Raw genomic sequence first — 19,226 nt, 5'->3', positions numbered from 1 at the left:
GAATCATCCAGAAAGGATGAAAGTTTAACAAGTCCACACAGTGGACGGATCATCCAAGAATGATGAAAATCTAACAAGTCCACACAGTGGACGGATCATCCAAGAAGTATGAAAATTTAACGAGTCCATAATTTGGACGGGTCATCCCAAGAGAGATGAAAACCTACCAAGGACACGCAGTGGACGGGTCATCCTATCCAGAACGCAGTGTACAAGTCCACAAAATGGACGGATCATCCTCTCAAGGATGAAGATGTGAGTCCAAAAAGTGGACAGATCATCCTCTCAAGGATGAAATGTATTAGTCAAATTGTGAGATGGACGGACCGATGACTCAATCGTACATACAAGTCCACATTTGGACGGACTCCTACGACATGATTAGATTACCTATTGTATGAGCCATAAATTAAAAAATGCACGTTGGATAAAAACAAACGGATAAAAACAAGCAAATAAGCTAGTTAAACCCTACAAGAGGGATTATGTCCATAAACAACGTACGACGGTTAAAAGCTGTCCTTAACATCTTTAAAAAAAATCCTACTGATGCTAGTGGGGAGTGCTTTCAAGCTTCTGTTCGTCATCCGGTTGATCTTGAGCAGGAGTCTGGCCTTCGTCCACAAGAGGAGCATTAACAGCAAACAAGTTTCTGTACTCTCTGAATGGACGGAGTGAGCTAATGTTTGCCCTTGGACGTCTATAGAGACGTGGGGCACATCTAGATCTGGATACGAGGCCTTAACCTGACGGAGGGCATCATCAATATATATATATATATATATATATATATATATATATATATATATATATATATATATATATATATATATATATTGTGTGTGTGTGTGTGGATACTTTGGGAAGTTCCTGATAGAAATCCAGCAAGTAACTATAATATGTAGTCCCCAGACATGGTAGTTGTTAATTTATGACTTTCCCACTGCCCAGCAGGCCGGTTGAACATTGAGTCTTCTACACGCCCAGCAAGCACTATTGTTCATGACTTACTCACAGCCAATGAGATAGATTGAGTCATCCTCACTCCTATTATATATATAATACACAGAGTGAGAAAGTTAAAACCACAATGATATATATATCTCAACAACCACATGTACTTGCTTCTGGTAGTTATAGCCTTTCTCTACTTGAAGAAAGTTTGAATACACTTCACACACACACGCACACACACAAATGCTATCTGTAATTTCTTGAGGTACACACTTTTCAAATGAGCAACCATTTCATAAATTTCCATTGATATATTTAAAAGTTAAGCCGATGTCCATTGCATTGTATTAGCATACGTGTGACATTGATGTATAAAAATTAACTCATTATTAACTTAGCTTATTCCTTCTAGTAATAGTAATAATAATAATAATAATAATAATAATAGCAACAAATTCTTAATCCACTTCATAGTTGGCCTAAGCTCATGTCCCCTACTACAATAGTGTTGTTTAAATTCCCTAATCCTAACTTTGAATGACATGATATATACAGTATTTGTAACTCTTTTTTTTTTAGGTATAATGTTATGTTCTTACCAACTTTCAATAAATGCAAGTACATTGTCTGCAAAAATTTAATCCAAAAGCACAAGCCCACTAATCCTGGATATATATTGGAAGTACAAGTTAAAATTAGCTGAATAAAAATTGATCATGGGTACAATTATAAACTGAGTTTTTGAGGTTTCAAAAAAAGGTTTGACTAAACTGTGTTGAAGAAAAAGGGAAACCTTAAAAGTTGCAGCTAAAAGATAGATTGGCTTCATTTACAAGATAAGCTCTAGCAAATGAAAATGAAATAATAACAAAGTTGATGTATATGAGGTTGAGAGTTGGGACTAGTTTGTCTTTCAATTAATGTAAACGTCAAACTTCACACTGATTTATGGATAGGATATAAGTCACAACCGTTACCAGAAAAAACGTAAAAAGCAGCGATTCACTCACCAATCATCATCATCATTTTCAAGCCTACCTGACTCAGAATCTAACAATTGAAAGAGAACCATTAGGCAGATTCTTCTAAAACTCCCATTACATCACTATCATAATTCACACCCTTTAATCATTCCCATGTCATACATTTTCAAACTCTAGTCCTCCCATATCTTTTCTTATCTGCACTGCTTATTACACGTTACATCCTGTGTACACATTTCTAATATCATAGGTTAAATATGAACATACTAAAAAAAGTGTGATATTTATTAAGAATATTTTCACAGCAAATTATAAGTGATTAGTTATTATTAGTCGCTCTAATTTAAACTTACCATTTGAAATTTCTTTTTTACCTACTAATAACAACACATATTAACTTGCTACTTATTATTTATTGAGAAAATATTATAAACATTTCATTTCTCATAATTATTTCGCATAGTAATAAAAACGCAGTAATTTCATGACTCCTGATTGCAGTTATTAAAACACACTATATATGTAAGTAACATACTTTTCTCCTTAAAAAATGTGTTGAAATTAGGAATATTACATGTATATAGAATGTTCATTAACAACTATTCATGAATATTTTCCTTTTCTTATATATCCAAAAGAAAAGGAAAATTTTATTAACTTCACATTTATAAATTGGACCTTAGCTTTTCAATAAAGCTCCCTCCATATTCTTCCAAACCTTCAAACCAAGCAAACTGCCAATGTTTCTCTCATTCAGCAACTCTCTCATCTCTCTCTTCTTCTTCATCTTCTTCATCTTCATCCTCGGCTCGCCGCCATGCATTCCGGCCAGAAAAACACCCGGTTTCACTTTGAGTAATCATGTAACTATACAAAGCTATAACAGCAAAAGCTTTCTTGACGCTTCAATAGGCAGCCAAGTAATCCGCATATCGGAAATCAAAAAACACTTGCATCGTTTCGGTTACTTCCATTTTCGAGACGATACTTTCACTGATAACATTTTCGATGCCCGGTTCCAATCGGCTCTCACACTCTACCAAGAAAAGCTCGGCCTCCCCATTACCGGTAAGCTCGATACCGCCACGGTTTCACAAATACTCACCCCGAGATGCGGCGTGCCCGATATCCACCACAACAAGCTGCATGGGACAAAACATTACGTGTATTTCCCCGGAAAACCTCGGTGGTCTCGCCAAATGCCGATGATGCTCACCTACGCGTTCTCGACGGAGTACATGATCCACAACTTGACCATATCGGAGATAAGGGTCACATTTAAACGCGCATTTCGGAAATGGGCTTCTGTCATTCCCGTGAGTTTCACTGAAACCGATGATTATGGCTTCGCCGACATAAAAATAGGGTTTTACAATGGCGATCACGGCGATGGAGAGCCATTCGATGGGGTTCTCGGGATTTTAGCACACTCGTTTTCGCCTGAAAGTGGTAGGTTTCACCTTGATGCGGCGGAGACATGGGCGGTGGATTTTCAGAAGGAGAAATCGACGGTGGCGATAGATTTGGAATCGGTGGCGACCCATGAGATTGGCCATTTGTTAGGGTTGGCACATAGCTCGGTTAAAGAGGCTGTAATGTACCCTAGTTTGAAGCCTAGGGATCAGAAGTTGGAATTGACAATGGATGATATAGAAGGAGTGCAAGCTTTGTATGGATCAAACCCTAATTTTAGGTTTAGTTCTATGTTAGAGTCTGATATTTCTACAAATCATGGTGTTGGTTTGAGAATTACTAGGTCATATAATGAGTGGGTTACTTTGTTTTTGATTCTTTGTTTGTGCATGTAATTTTACATGAACACTTTTTTTGTTTGTTTTTTGGGTGTTGTAGAGGAAAATTCCCGTGGGGTAGGGAATAGGGTACAGGAGATAAGGACTAATATTTTGGGGCTCTTCAAGTTCAGATAGGAAACAAAGAGGTAGTCACAAAGCCCAAAACCATGGGGTGCTTATAATGACTGCCCTTTAACTATAGATTTGAAGTTTGAAATAGTTTTAGGGTACATGATTTTATCAGAGTTCAATTCTGTGAGATTACAATATTCTTTCTTCAATTTGAATCCTTGCTTGCACACACTTTGTTAAGATTGTAAAAAGAAAACAAAGTTAAACGAGAATTATCTTATTAATTTGTGTCAATTATTATTGTACATGATACAGTTAATCAGTACCTTATATTTCATTTCTCTAGAGCATGTGTAAAATTTTATTAATATTACAGGTACAAAACAAAATTACTTGGTTTACTGCTAAGAACAAATTATTTATCTCATTAAGGATAGTAGATTACATGTAGAAAACAAAATTAATTGTTTTAAGGATAAAATTTAGGTATAATTCCATATTACACCTAAGAAACTGTATATAAATTTTATTTGTATTTTATTAATAGGACCAATTTGGTTTGATAGGACCTTGTGATTCATTCCTTACAGTTAAATTAGTTAATTACTTTGAGTTTAAAATCTGCCCTGACTATTGAAAGACAGCATCTATAAAATCATACATATGTAAGCAACCAAACTGAACCAAAAATTAAGGTCTCCTTTCTCTCCAATTTTGAATTTTAACATTATGCTATGACAGACTTTTGTTGCTTAATCAAAACCTTTTGGCACAACCGCGCGGTTGTCTAGACCAGAAACATTTGATTTGTTAATCATCTTTTCTGTATTCGGTTGGGTGTGGACTGGATGAAACGAAAGCTACTGGTTAGCTTTTTAGAAGCTAATTAATGACTATGTTAACAAAGAAACTCGAAATCCAACAGCAATGTGAAAACTTTATTATTTCGTGACTTTATTACTAGAACTGACTCAACAAATCAGAGACCATTTACCAGTAACAGAGAGCAAATGGCACATCACCATCAAGTTGGGTGATATGATATTATATGGCACACCAACTGGGTTGGTTGTGTACCCAATTCACACTGTGAGAAAAAATTAATGGAGCAGGACTTTCGGATGATAAATAGTCAATATCAAAAGCCTCATTCTTCGATCTTCATCGGTAACACCAACAAAACAAAAAATTTAGGATCATACACAATTGTTTACTTGGCAAGCTGTAATTAGTGGAGAAAAAATTGTTAGTTCATATAAAGGTAATAGGTATCTAATCATGATTTACCATATAAAATAGTTGTGATAAAAATTGTGACATTTTATTATATGGTACTTTCACCATATATATATATATATATATATATATATATATATATTTACTTGGTCAGCTGCGATTAAGATAAAGAACCAAGTCATGGGGAGAAGCAAACGGTTAAAATGAAAAACTATGTGACAATTGATCAAGTGGAGGTTAGGGTGGTTGAAGGCAATCTTCTATTACTACCATTTAAAGAGTTTTTCTTGTTTGAGATCTTCAATTTTAATACTCAAAATACCGGTACCTTTAATTCACTAGTTTGTAAAGCTTAAATAATAAGTTTTTATTTTTATTTTTTTTAATATTACTGATTTTAAAAACTCCTATATTTTAGCTAAATTTAAAAAAAAAAATAGTTTTTTCTAACCACATTTCTCACACATGTTAGTAGTCAAGCATAATTAAAAAAAAAAAAAATCAAATCCCACGTTCAGGTTTTATTTTTAAAACTCATCCAAAATTTTTGGGTTTAATTTTTGTGTTCTTTGATTATCTTTGTTTTCTCCATCTAACCTTTGTGATTGTTGGCACTGAGGGGCCAGTTAAATAACATCAAATCTGTGATTCTAAAGTAAGGTGAGTCTCTTCTCCGTGATTTTCCACCTTGGTTAATATGATTCACATGATTTTCTTAATATAGTTTATCTATTTGTTATATTTAATGTGTTTGATGTTTTAATTATGTTTGAAATGTTCTAATATGATTTTAGGCTGTTTATAATATATTTTTGTTCTTCTTGGTTTGTTATTTTGGTTTTGTGTAAAATATAACATGTATGTTTATTTTATGCAGTTTAGTTTAATTATTTGTTTTGTTTCATGTTTATTTGTTTATGTTGATGCTTTGTGTTTTTGTTTTATGTTAGTTTAGTTTTTAGGGTTTCTAACATGCTTGTTTGATCTCACATATTATATATTTGTTTGATTAAATCTCTAAAAATGTATTTTTTGGAATCTATGTTAAAGGATGTGTGTGCATCATCGAGTATGCGTGTGTGTGGTTCAACCATGCGTACGCATAGTTAAGTATGTGCACGCACTTTGAATCTAGATTAGGGTAAAATCTTGTTTTTATTTGTTTTAATCATTTTTCACATAATCTTTGATTTTGTTTGACTCTGTTTTAGGTTAATTATTTAGGTTTAATTATTTTCCATGTTTGTTTTAGTATTTTTTTTTCCATGTTTAGTCTATTTGATATTATTTCCTTATGTGTTTTTATCTAATTTTCAACTTGCCATGTTTTATTTATTTCCTTTTATATTGTGATATGTTTTTAACATGTTGTATGTGTTATTTTTATTTAAAGTGCATGATGTATGTTTAGGTAAAGGATTAGGACTGTCTTAATAAATCCTTTAATTAAATATGGCCTAGCAACACATAATGAAGGCCGGCCCACAAGCCAGGCAGTCTTGGATGCCTAACACTTTTCCAAATTGTACTCAAACTTCGGACTCATAATCTGGTATGTGAATTCATGTGTGTAAGTGATTGGCCCAAAAGCCCGCATATGGTTCTTAAATCTAATCTAGGTGGTGACTCCATTAGTTCATACCTCCAATTGAATCTTGGTTAGAGATGGACAAGAGGGAAGCTATCCATCTGGCTTAGTCACTTGTGTAGACACCTCAATTTGTACTCCTTACGACTCGAGCCCTTGTTCTCCAATGATAACATCATTCAAAGGCCCAAAATTGGTTTAGGGCCCAATCTTGTAAATCTTTAGCTTTAAGGATGTTTTAGTGAAAGAAAACCTGCAAGAACCTTAAGTATGCATGCACATGTTGTAAGCATGCGTATGCATACTTCAAGTATGCACGCGCATGTAGGGTTTTAGTATATCTGTATAGAAATTTTTTTATGTAAAATTTGTACAGAGCTAATCCTTCATTGGCTGGGAGTTGCCCTGCACCCCTCTATGATCACCATAAAAGGCCCCAAAGGCTCTTTTCCCAAAACAGTCCGAATCCACTATAAAATAGTGAATCAATGAGGGAGTTTTTATTTTAAAATAACCTCAAGTTAAAGTTTACTTGGTTGAGACCTATTCTAGTCTTAACCTTCAAGTTTTAATCTTACTAACCTTCTGGTTTTGTCTTAATTAGATTGACTGAGGTTGAAAGTCAAATTAAAGCACAAAGGAGTTCTTGTGTTTGAGGTAAGGATCTAACTTGTCTCTTTCATATTTTTTGTTTATTGCTTCAATATCTCTGCTTTAGGTTAGGTTTTATAGTTTTCGTATTAGAAGCATGCTAGGTTCTGTTTAAATTGCAGTTTTGTTGTTACTCAAAGAACTGTGTTTCTAGGCGAGTATGTGTGCACATGCTTCATGCATATGGTTCCTAGACACGTGCTTTGGTAAGATCAGTCATTCACATATACACATGGTTCCTAGACCTAACTTAGTTGCTGACTCCATTATCCACCCCTCTGCTTGGTCCATTTGGCTGAGGTGTACTTCTCATGGGACGAAACCGTCATGGCGCTTGCGCCTGCAACTTGCCTTGGGCCCCTTTTGTGCACCTCTTCACTCGGGTTTGTTCCCCTTCTATTACTTCTTGGGTCCTACAAAATGGACAATATTGACACATGTTGCCATTGGTTTTTAATCCTCAAGGGCTTTCATTGTTAGTAAATATTCATTATATTTTGGGTTTTAATGGATATTTGTAATGGGTTCTTGGGTAATGATTTGTAAGCTTTTAAAATAATAGTATTTGATATAAGCTTAATTATTTCAATATGCTTCGTAAATAATATTTACTATTTTTATATAATGACTTCCATGATTTTTTGAGAATAATATAGCTAATGTTTGTAGGTTCTAAATAATACCTAATAATCATGACATGAATTAAATGATGAGCTTGTAAGATGAATAATCTACCATAGCATCATGAACGTAAAATAAATAGTGACCATGAGTTTTTCATATGAATCTCATGGGTTTAAGAAAAATAATCACAACTTCCCATGAGTATTGAAAGTAGATAAGTAGTCATAGGTTCTTAAGATAAATCCCATGGATATGTAACAAAATTTAAACTGATTGTGGTTGTGGGTTTGGGAATTTAGATAATTTCATCATTGAGGTTAACATATGGTATTTTCCAAGTATTAAAAACCTTGGGTTTTTTACTAAATATTGCCAAGTAGCTAGCTTGGTCTTTTAATAGTGCAAATGTGAATTGGGCATTTGATATCGCCAATGAGAATTGAGTTTTTTTTTTTTTTTTTTTCCCCCAGATATTTTTCCATAGACTTGAATCATGGTATTTGATCATGGGTTTTTCATAATATTTTATATTTGCGGCCCAATCAAGGAGAATAGTTGCGGGCTAGCTTGATAACAAGGTAAAGATATTTAGAGAGGCCCAATAATTCATTGGTGATGTTTTAGCATAAATAGGTGGTGAAAAATATTCTAGGGTTTTTCCTCCTCTATAACTTCAGCCTCCTCAAAAAAAAAAAAAAAAAGAAGAAGAAGAAGAGAAAATCCCTCAAATTTAGGATGTGATTCCTTTTATTTTCGAACGTTTTTTCTTTGTCAGCTCCTGGCCCACGTTTAACCTCCAAATATATATATATTTTACCAAATTTGTGGCAAACTAAAAAGTTGTAGATATTTGAGTCTTTTTTCTGTGGCCACAAAAATCAGTTCAATTGGACATTTGTGCAAAACATTATGGTAACAATACTGAAATAACACATGATGTTTCCATATCACTGCAGGAATTTTCCAATTTTGACTTGGGTGAATTTCTTTCCTTCTTTTTTTATCCTCACACTTTTTTGACTTATTTTTAAAACTTTAAAAAATAATGCCCAAATTGATCTTGATCCTTGGATTCTCTTGGTTGCATGTCTGCTTGATTAGTTGACTAGTTTTAATCTCTTATAGGAGGAAAATACATGTAATGAATATATTTTAGAGAAATATTTTAAACTCACATATTTGAGTGTACTTAAGCATTTAATTGATATGATATTTCCTACCAAAATTAAGATAATAATGTAATTTTAAGCTGTTGTCAAATAACTATTAGTTTTGCTGCACCAGTTGTAGCACACTCTACCTCGTATAAGTTTTATCATATACATTATCATTTTTTTGAATGTTTAATATGATGATACGAACTCCTACAATCCAATATCACTCATCCATTACCAATATATTCTCTCCAAACCTTTAGAAAATGAGTAATTTTATCTAACATATTGTGATTATTAGTTCACCCATCAACATATGTAACTTGAAACTTATGAGACTCTTACAAGCCAACATGACTTTTGTGAAAACGTTACTGAACGTAAAAATAATGAAATCTTGTGACCCTAGCCAATTAGCAATACTTAAATTGTAAGCTACTTAACGTAAAACCGCTCATTCTTCTTAAGGGTCTGTGCGGTTTGAGGAGTGAAAAAGTAGGAGGATGGAAAAGTGAGAAGATGGAAAATATTTAGTTTTCCCTCTTGTGTGTTCGGTTGGAGGGGTGGAAAAGTGGAAGGGTGGAAAACTCTTTTGTTTGGTGTGAGAGAAAAATGGAAGGATGAAAAATGTAATTTATATAAATTGACTATTATACCCTTATTACATAATATGTAAGAAATAGATTTATTTGTACTCATTACATAATATAAAATTTATCACATCATATATATAAATTTATATTATTATTTTTATTATTATAATGTAAAAAAAGAAGAAGAGAACGTTGAATAGGGTCATGTTGAAAAAAAAAAAGTCAGGTCACGTTGTGAAAAAAAAGAAAAATAAGATTTGAAAAAAAAAAAAAAGAACGTCAGGTCATGTTGTGAAAAAAGAAAAAGAAAAAAAAAAGATTTGAAAAAAAAAAGAACGTCAGGTCACATTGTGGAAAAAAAAAAAAGAAAAAAAAAGAACGTCAAGTCACGTTGAAAGAAAAAAAAAAAAAAAGAACGTCAAGTCACAATAAAAAAACGTTGAAAAAAAAAGGTGGGAAGAGGGCATTTTTGTAAAAGTGCTACCATAGCACTTTTCTCTCCAAATTTTCCTTCCTATTTGGAAGGAAAAAAAATGTGGGCCGGAGAGAAAACTTTCTCCTGGGTTTTCTCTCCTTCCTATTTTCCTTCTCCAAACGAATAGTAAAAAACAGTATTTTCCTCCCTATTTTCCTCTCTTTATTTTCCATCCTCCCTGTTTTTCACCCAAACGGGCGGACCTCAAGGTCAGTACTGCTAGACAGCACTTGCTAGGGATGAATAGACATAAAATTAAATTGTGTTTATTTCAAAGGTGTCAAACCATTCAATTATATATAAGATATGAGTATTAAAGCCTTAAAGATCATTATGAAATTAGCTTAAACATAAGAATTTTTTGAAGCAGAAGCAGATAAATAGACAAGAAATTTGTGAGAAAACTTTGCTAAGGATGACAATATTTGTTATCCTTATTCTCATTGAAGTGAAAGCTACCGACATCTACTATACTGCTTTTCATCCTACTTTAGCTCTAATACCGCTTCATCATCCCTTAAAACTTGATGATGTTAATCACTATTGTTAAAGTTTAGACCCCTGTAAAACACAAAATGTTTAACCTAATTTATTAGCCAAGTTGTTACTTAGGTTAATTATTCAGATCCAGATTAAACATATATCACCTGTAATCAACACAGCGGAAATTAAATGACACAGGATGTGATGACCTAAGAAAACCAATGAAATAATCAAGTTTCAAGGTAAAAAATCTGAGGAGGATTTAACCTAAACAATCCACAAGGCAACTATTCACTAATAAAATGAAAGTTTTTACAATAGATTTAACCCTAAATCTATTGGTACCTCATGTAGTACTTACTCACATGACTACACGCAGCTTTGAATCCACAGACTTTTCTATTATGAATCTGTTGCACACAAACGCTCCTGTTTGTGACTCTAAGAACTCTACTCAAAGATTTAGATTATCAACTGTGGTTGATTTGATGCAGCAACTTCACTCCACTGGAGCTAGCAATATCGATTTGATCTCTGGTAGGTGCTTGTTGAGTTAAAAGGTTACAGAACCTCACAAATCTCACACAAGTAACTCACAAGACTTGAAAAAATGTGTATTAGGGTTTTTCTTTTATACCTAGCCATGTTGGACTCAAACCCTAATGTAGACAACGCATTTTGTACTCCTAACGACTTGGGCCCCCATTCCCCAATGATGTAAGGATTCTAAAGCTCAAGGTTGGTTTAGGGCCCGATTAAATGAAAATTGAATTGAGGAAAGTTTTTATAGAAAATATAACTTATTTTTGGACCAAATAAACCATTTTTGGAAAATAAAAACCACGAAAACCCTAGGGCATGTGTACGCATACACGTGTATGCACACGCATGCTCAAGCTCTGCATGTGCATGCTTCATGCGTGCGTATGCATACTAACTAGGTTTGGAATGAATCCTACATCGTCTGGGAGTTGCCCTAAACTCTCATTTTTCGACTATATAAAGCCATAAATGGTACATTTTCAAGGAGGATGAATTTTGGGGAGAGAACACATAAGATTCGCTAGAAAATAGTGAATCAAAAAGAGAGTTTTTCACAAAACATCCTTAAGTTAAATTTTATTTGATTGGAACCTTTGGTCTTGATCTTTGAGTTTTGAAGTTTACTAACTCTTTTTGAATTGGTTGTGACTAGATTGATTGAGGCGAACAGTAAAAATCAAGCTCTAGTGAGTTCTAGTGTTGAAGTAAAGTTTCTAACTTTGGCTTTTTACTTTTCTTTTCTTTTGATTTTGTGTTTATATATGTGTTTTATTTGCTTTAATATGTTTGTTTAGTTTAGGTTTACTTTGTGCTTGTGTTCTGAGCATGTTAGGTTGTTAGATTTTCTGTTTTTTGAGTTTTTCTGTTCTAAGTTTTTGGGTTAAGGTTTTGGTTGTGTATGCGTGAGCATGCTTCTTGCATGCGTACACATACTCAAAGTATGTGTACGCATACAAATACTCAAAGTATGTGTACGCATACAAATGGGATGTGCACGCATGCCCTATGTATGCACACACATACTCTTGCCCAAAAACCCTAATTCACTCCTATTTGCTTTTCCTTTGTCTTATTTATATGTTCTAGCCTCTGTCTAACCTAATTTATCTGTCGTTAAGTCTCTGTTTCTTTGTTTTGTTTTGTTTGTTTTACCTCTTTTATGTCCATTAGGGTCTTGACTTGCTTAAATACCATGAACATGCATTGATGCGTATGTATTGTGATGCAGTGAGGTAAGCAAGGTAAACCATGCATTATCACATGAACATGCATTTGGTTGATGAGTATGATATGGATGATGAACATGATATGCTTAACAAATGCTATGCCTTTGATGTCTAGATGCTTTAACATGTTTGTTTGATTTTGCCATATGATGTTTCTGTCCTTGGAGATTTGTGTTTAGCCATGATAAATGAATGATTAGGTTTGGGATGATTATGCCATGTTGTGTGCCTAAGATGCATGCTAGTGTGTGTGGGTTAGAATAACATATTACAATTGCCTTTAATGAGATTAAGATTTGGAATACAATGAGTGGAAGCCGACCCATGGGTTGGGTGGGGTTGGATGCCTAACACCTTCCCATCCCTATATCTAAACTTCAGACACATGTTCTGGTAAAAGATTAGTCCTTCCATGAAGGATGCTATATTTATGGTTTCTAGACCTAAACTAGGTGACAACTCCATTTATACCCTCTGCCATGGTCCATCCTAGGCTAAAGTGTACTTCCCAACCGCGAGAATTACACCACGTCGCAAGCGCTTGCACCCATACCTAAACATTTCGCTAGCTATTGGGCTTTCTTAAAAATTTTGAAGATTGCAGTTTGATAGGTCGAAGGTCTCTATTGATCGGTCGATCTCTTCAGTTTTTGAATTCCTTTTTCTGCAACTTGTATGTTCTTGAATCTGGACTTGTATCAACTTGAGCAATGTCTAAAATACTTCTAAGACTCTAAGATCTTATACTAGACATGTTTTTGTACTTGGTTTGCCAACATACAACAAATTTAATTCCTAAACATTTAATCTTAAATATTTCGAACCTAACAACCATTTTCATGATTGCATTAAAGGTCCATTTACTTTTTGTGAGAGAAGAAAACAGGGGAAAGAATTTGAATTGTGTTGTACGTGCTTTTAATAATTGCATCAACAAACAGTTACATGAAGTTGACTCAAATTATCATGCCGCTAAAAAGTGTCAGCTTAACTGCAATAAAAAGCATCCAGTGGTTGTCTTTCTTTTCGGACATTGCTTAGCACGATGTTACAATAGCCATGTCAAGAAATACATTTAGATTTAGTACTCTCTCTCTCTCTCTCTCTCATGAATGTAAATGTGCTTCAACCTATGAGTAACCAGTATCTTTTTGTAGGCTCAAATCACTTAGATTAAACTCATCCAACACATGAACCTAAAATTAGCCATTACACTAATAAATCATGACTTTTTATATGATTTTCCAATTGATTTTATGAAATAAATTCATAAGAACAAAATTTAATCCACATTTCAAAATTCTTACCATAATCATCAAACTCATGCCTGAATTTATATTATGACAATGAGAAAGTATTAAGAAAAAAAAAATTCCAAAATTCCAAAAGAACGATACATTTGAAAAAGAGAAGGGTCCAAACTATAACTTATACTTTAAGATTCTACATTCTAGTATATGCTTTAATTTTTTATTAACTCAAGTCTTAAGTTCAAAACTCGACAATTATATTGGTAAATGTTATTTTGAATCTTAAAGAATCCAACTTTTTAATTCATTTTATGTGAAGGATCATTTGGTTTGTGTTGTATTTGATTGAATATCTCTTTTTGGCATTTGTCATTCATCTAGCTTCCTCTCTTCTTGTATTTCTTCCAATGTTCTCAAGTTGGTACCCATTTAGCTTTATTGATAGTTGTGGGTGCAAGCACCCACAACAAGTGTTTGCAAGCGTCCACAAACAAGTGGTTTCCTCATGAGAAGTACGCCTCGGCCTGGAGTGGTTGTAGCTTGTTAAGGTGTTAGGCACTCAAGACCGCCCAACTTGTGGGGTGTTGCTAGGCAATGTTTAAATAAAGATGTTATTAAAAGAGACATAATCCTTAACTCTAAGCATACATCATGCACTTAATTAAAGAACACAATCAACATCTAAAGATCACACAAAACATAAAAGGAAAAAAAATTAAACAGATTATATCAAACATGGAAAGTTCACAATCAAATAAAACACATAAGGAAAAAAATTTCAAATAAAGTAAACATGGCAAAAATACTAAAACAAACATGGAAAACAATTAAACACAATTAATTAACTTAAAACAGAGTCAAACAAAATCAATGAACATATGAAAAATAACTAAATTAATAAAAACAAGATTTATGCCCAAATCTGGGTTCAAGCTTTGTACACATACTCGAGTATGCGTACACATCCTCGGCACAAAAATCCAAATATCAAATAATTTATTGTAAAGAACAAAGATATAGTATGTGAGATCAAATAAGCATGTTAGAAATTCTAAAAACTAAACTAACATAAAGAAAATTAAACAAAACATTAATATAAACAAATAACCACAAAAAAACCAAATAAATACAAAAAAACCAAATAAATATACTAAACCCACATAAAATAAATAAACATGTTAAACTTACATAGAAACTAAAATAACAACATAAAAACTTTAATAACTTATTAAAATAAACCTAAGGTTAGATCAAAAGATCATAACATCAATCAAATATAATAAGAACACTTAAGACTACATGAAATGAAGAATTATGTGAATCCTATGTTTGTCTGTTTAGACCTTTTAAAGCAGATTGTTTAATCTAATATATTAGCCAAGTAGTTACTTAGGTTAATTATGAGATCTAGGTTAAATAAAGAGAGATCATATCATGCACAAAAGTGGAAAAATAAAGAACACATCGATATGATCACCTAGGAAAACCAATGAAACTAACCGCCTTAAGGTAAAAACTTGGGGAGGATTTGACCTAGTTATCCTCAAGGTAAAACAAATCCACTATAAGAGAATTGAAGTTTTTATGAAATATTTAACCCTAAATCTATTGCTACCTCCAGTAGTAACTTACTGACACGACCACGTGCAAACTCCGAATCTACGGATTCCTTCTCTCTTAGATTTGTAGAACACAAACTCCCACATTTGTGACTTTGAGATCCTACTCAAAGGTTTCAGATCACAGCTTGTTGATCTTGAGCAACTAGATTCCACTAGCACTTAATTGTAGATCTTGTTCTGTTAGACACTTGTAGAGTTAGAAGGTACAGAACTTCTCAGATCTCATAGGAGTAACTCATAAGTCTTCCAAGGGTCTTTAAAACGTAGTTAGAGTTTTCCTTTTATACTAAGGAGTATTGGACTAAAACCCTAAACATTTTCGTGGGCTTTGGCTTGTGTAGATACTTGAATTTGCACCTATGATTTAATCAAGGAAGATGACTACAATGACCATTCATGTACCTGTAATTCATGATTGCATTACATGCATTAATTTGTTTATTGCATATCATAAAAATGATCTTGAGATTCTAACGGTTGCGACGATATGCCCAGTTTCCAAATTGGACCGTCAGATTGAACGATATCGCATGATCAAGTTTGTACGGTTAGCATGCATTGTGTTTAGGTAGAATCGACCACACATGATTAATTTAAATTAATTCTGATTGGTTAGACAATTAAAACTAATAAAATAAATTTGTATTTGGAGTATTTATCTACAAGATAATCATTGCTGAAAAGACCTGAATTATCAGAAAAAGAGTTTAATTTTTATAATATGGATTAAAAATGCGTCTAAGTGCAAGTCCCGACTAAAAAAATCTCAGAAAAGGAGTCCAAAATGGACTAGAACTCAAAAGTGGGTCTGGCAAAAGTGCCATTCGGCACTTTTGGAGTGCCGATTGGCACAAATTCAAGCCTCGGCCCGAGGGCACTTAGATTGAGATAAAACTCATCATTTTCGATTTTTTAGAGATAAGGACACATCCCAATTCGTATTCTGATCATCTAGCTAAATTTTTGAACACCCCAGCTTCTATAAATAGGGGTTGCATCTTAGAATTCAACACACTTTTTCATGCTCTCTGATTTCCCCTCTTTCTGACTCTCCTTTCTATTATTTTCTCTCTTGTGTTAAAGACGTTCTGGGGGCTCTAGCCTTAAGAATTTCTTTTTTGTAAGCAAGGTATTTTAGGTTTCAAAGATAATTGAATAAATTTCTTTGAACCCTAAAATATTCCCTTAATAAGAAGAGTACGTCCATGCAAGAGGTGGTTTTTCTTTACCTTTTTTTTTTCTTTTCTGTTTCTTTTATTTTGATGATGCATAAGTAAATATTCATTTAGTTTTAATTTCTAATGCTCATATCATGTATTGTCCATATTTTCTTGTTGAAATATGTTCTTGATGTCTTTGTTGTCATGATTTTCCTTTTTGAGTTTCAAAAATCTACGTGTTACCACATTTTTTTCAAAACCAAAAACTGATCTGTATCTTCCTTAGATGCAAATATGAATTTTTTTCTAACATAAAAACAGACTTGCATTTTCCTTAGATTCAAATCTGAATTTTTTTCTAATACAAAAACTGATCTGTATCTTCCTTAGATGCAAATCTGAATTGTTTTTCAAACATAAAAACTAGTCTGTATCTTCCTTAGATGCAGATCTGAAATTTTTCTAACATCAAAACTGATTTGTATCTTCCTTAGATGCAGATCTAATTTTTTTTTTGAAAGATAAAAACTGATTTGTATCTTCCTTAAATAAAGATCTAATATTTTTTTAAACATAGTAGATTTTGAAATAATAAAGAAAGTCATAAGTAGTGATGTTTTGTTTGGTGCAAGTAGCATAGGTTTATTTCATAAGTGTAGTCCTCTTTTTAAAAATCTTTTTTTTTTTTTTTTTACTTCACATAAAAGCAGGTCTGATTTTTTTATTCTCTACAAATCTTGATTTTTTTTTTTTTAACTTGTAGAACAGATCTTATTTTTTGTTACAAACCAAAAACCAATTTTTTACGTTGTTCCAAAACAGATTTGACATTTTTTTTATAGCAAAAAGCCTTGTTTTATTTAATAAAACAGATCTGATTTTTTCTTCACCAAAACTATTTTTTTTTAACCTATACTAAAACGGATCTAATTTTTACGAATCAAATCAATTTTTTTATTCCCAAAAAAAGATCTGAATTTTTTTAACAAAGAAGAGGATGCTTTCATGAAGTAGATTTATGTGGTTTAGTTTAGGGTTAAGTTTGTCATGTACGCAACATATCATTCATATCATACATTAACGGTACATCGGTCATGAGAGTCTAGAAGACCAGACTCTGTCTGGGCAGAATGAGTGCCTAACACCTTCCCATTCTATAACCTAGCCTTTGAATTTAGTGTCTTTGGATAGATAGGACCCAAAGCCATGTAATATTCAATTTATCAAATTTGTACTTTTCTTATTCAATTAATGATAATGGAACATTTTAGACATGTAAAGTTGTATTTAATTTTTTTTTTTTATTTTTTTGTATAAAAAAATAAGTGGCGACTTCACACTACTTACCCAAAAAGAGAGGTGTCTTGAAAAAGCACCTTAGTCTCTTTTTTGAGAGCACCGAGTTTGCGGTCTCTCACAGTGGCGACTCCACTGGGGATGTCGAGGGCTAAGCTTTGTGTTAGACTTAAGTGACCAAATATGTACCTTTGTTTTTGCATGGTCTTGCATGATATTGTTGTTTTTTTTGTTTATTTATCTTTGTTGAGATGTGGTATGATATTTTGTTGTTTGTATTGTTTGTTAAGAGCTTTCCCTAACTGTCATAGTGTGTGCCATCAAAACAACAAACATGTATGCACCCCATTCAACAACATGTGGTGGTAGTAACCATGGATCACTGGTTTTCATTAGATTCGGGTACCTAGTGGCGAACTCACCAACTCATAGCCTAAAGTCACTGGATCATTTCTTGTTGACTGTAAAGGATAGACCATGTCGTTCGGACCAACGTAATGTTCATTACATTACAAGTTGGGAGGTGTAACGTCCTAGGTATAGGAAATAATAAACCCACCCTACAACGTAATGACTTAGAACCTACCTTTAGGCCGGTCCATGTTTAAATTGCAGTGCATGTTGTGTGTGTTTGGTTGATTGATTGATGTAGATGGGGACCTAGCTTTGATTAACCCGACCAAGCCTGTCATTACGGGAGAATTTGGTCAAGATCTGAAGGAAGGCTACAAAGAGAACCTAAGGCCGACACTCAAGCCAGTAGCTCCAGTTCCAAGCCCATCACACCCATTACAATACTGAAGCTTGTAAGCATAGAAGATACTCCACTGTTGCAACATCACAATCCCATATTTGACCTACAAGACAATTCAAGCCACAAGAAGTCTGAAGCTCCTAACACTATGGCAAAAGAGGGAGAACATCCGAACACTGAAGAACCCATGAACACCCAAGAGCTACTCAACACCATGGTAGCTAGTCAAATCCAGTTGAGGAAGGACATGAACCTTATGGTGCAACAGTTTCAGAGTCTGAAGAGTAACCAAGAGGAGAACAAGGCTGACCATAATCCACCAACCATGGAGAGTGAGAAGAAGATCAACGAAATAATGAACAAAATGGAAGAGATGATTAGAAGAGCTCGTAACATGGAAGACCTCATGGAATACCAGTCCCTCTCATTTTTCCCTGATGTGAGAATACCTCCCAAGTTCAAGATGCAGACCTTGAACAAGTTTGACGGGACCGACTGCCCAAAGTCCCATTTGAAGATGTATATGAAGGCCATGTAGCCCCTAGGTGCAATAGAGGAACTTCTTGCTTAAATGTTCCAAAACACTCTGACTGGAGCCGCTCTTAGGTGGTTATTCAACCTAGAAGATACTAGAGTAAGGAGTTGGGAGGACATCTGCCGTGAGTTTCACAAGAAATACAAGTACAACATAGAAGTGGATATAACAAGGAGAGATCTTGAGACTACAAAGCAAGAGCCAAAAGAATCTTTCTCTACCCTTATTACCAAG

At 33.6% G+C, this 19,226-nt stretch overlaps 1 protein-coding gene across 1 annotated transcript; it reads left to right on the top strand.

The window, feature by feature from the left end:
* Positions 1 to 2,677: 2,677 nt before the first annotated feature.
* LOC142617936 (metalloendoproteinase 4-MMP-like) lies at positions 2,678 to 4,007 on the top strand. Its single transcript, XM_075790913.1, has one exon. The coding sequence runs from the start codon at positions 2,678 to 2,680 to the stop codon at positions 3,743 to 3,745; it is 1,068 nt and encodes a 355-aa protein (XP_075647028.1). The 3' UTR covers positions 3,746 to 4,007.
* The last annotated feature ends 15,219 nt before the right edge of the window (positions 4,008 to 19,226 follow it).

Source organism: Castanea sativa, chromosome 11, assembly GCF_040712315.1.
Source record: "Castanea sativa cultivar Marrone di Chiusa Pesio chromosome 11, ASM4071231v1".
NCBI classification, from domain to species: Eukaryota; Viridiplantae; Streptophyta; class Magnoliopsida; order Fagales; family Fagaceae; genus Castanea; species Castanea sativa.
This window is presented reverse-complemented; position numbering and strand designations above follow the sequence as displayed.

What these genes read in the sequence shown, in the direction of transcription:
- LOC142617936 (XM_075790913.1), top strand. Translation starts at nt 2,678, where the DNA reads ATGTTTCTCTCATTCAGCAACTCTCTCATCTCTCTCTTCTTCTTCATC.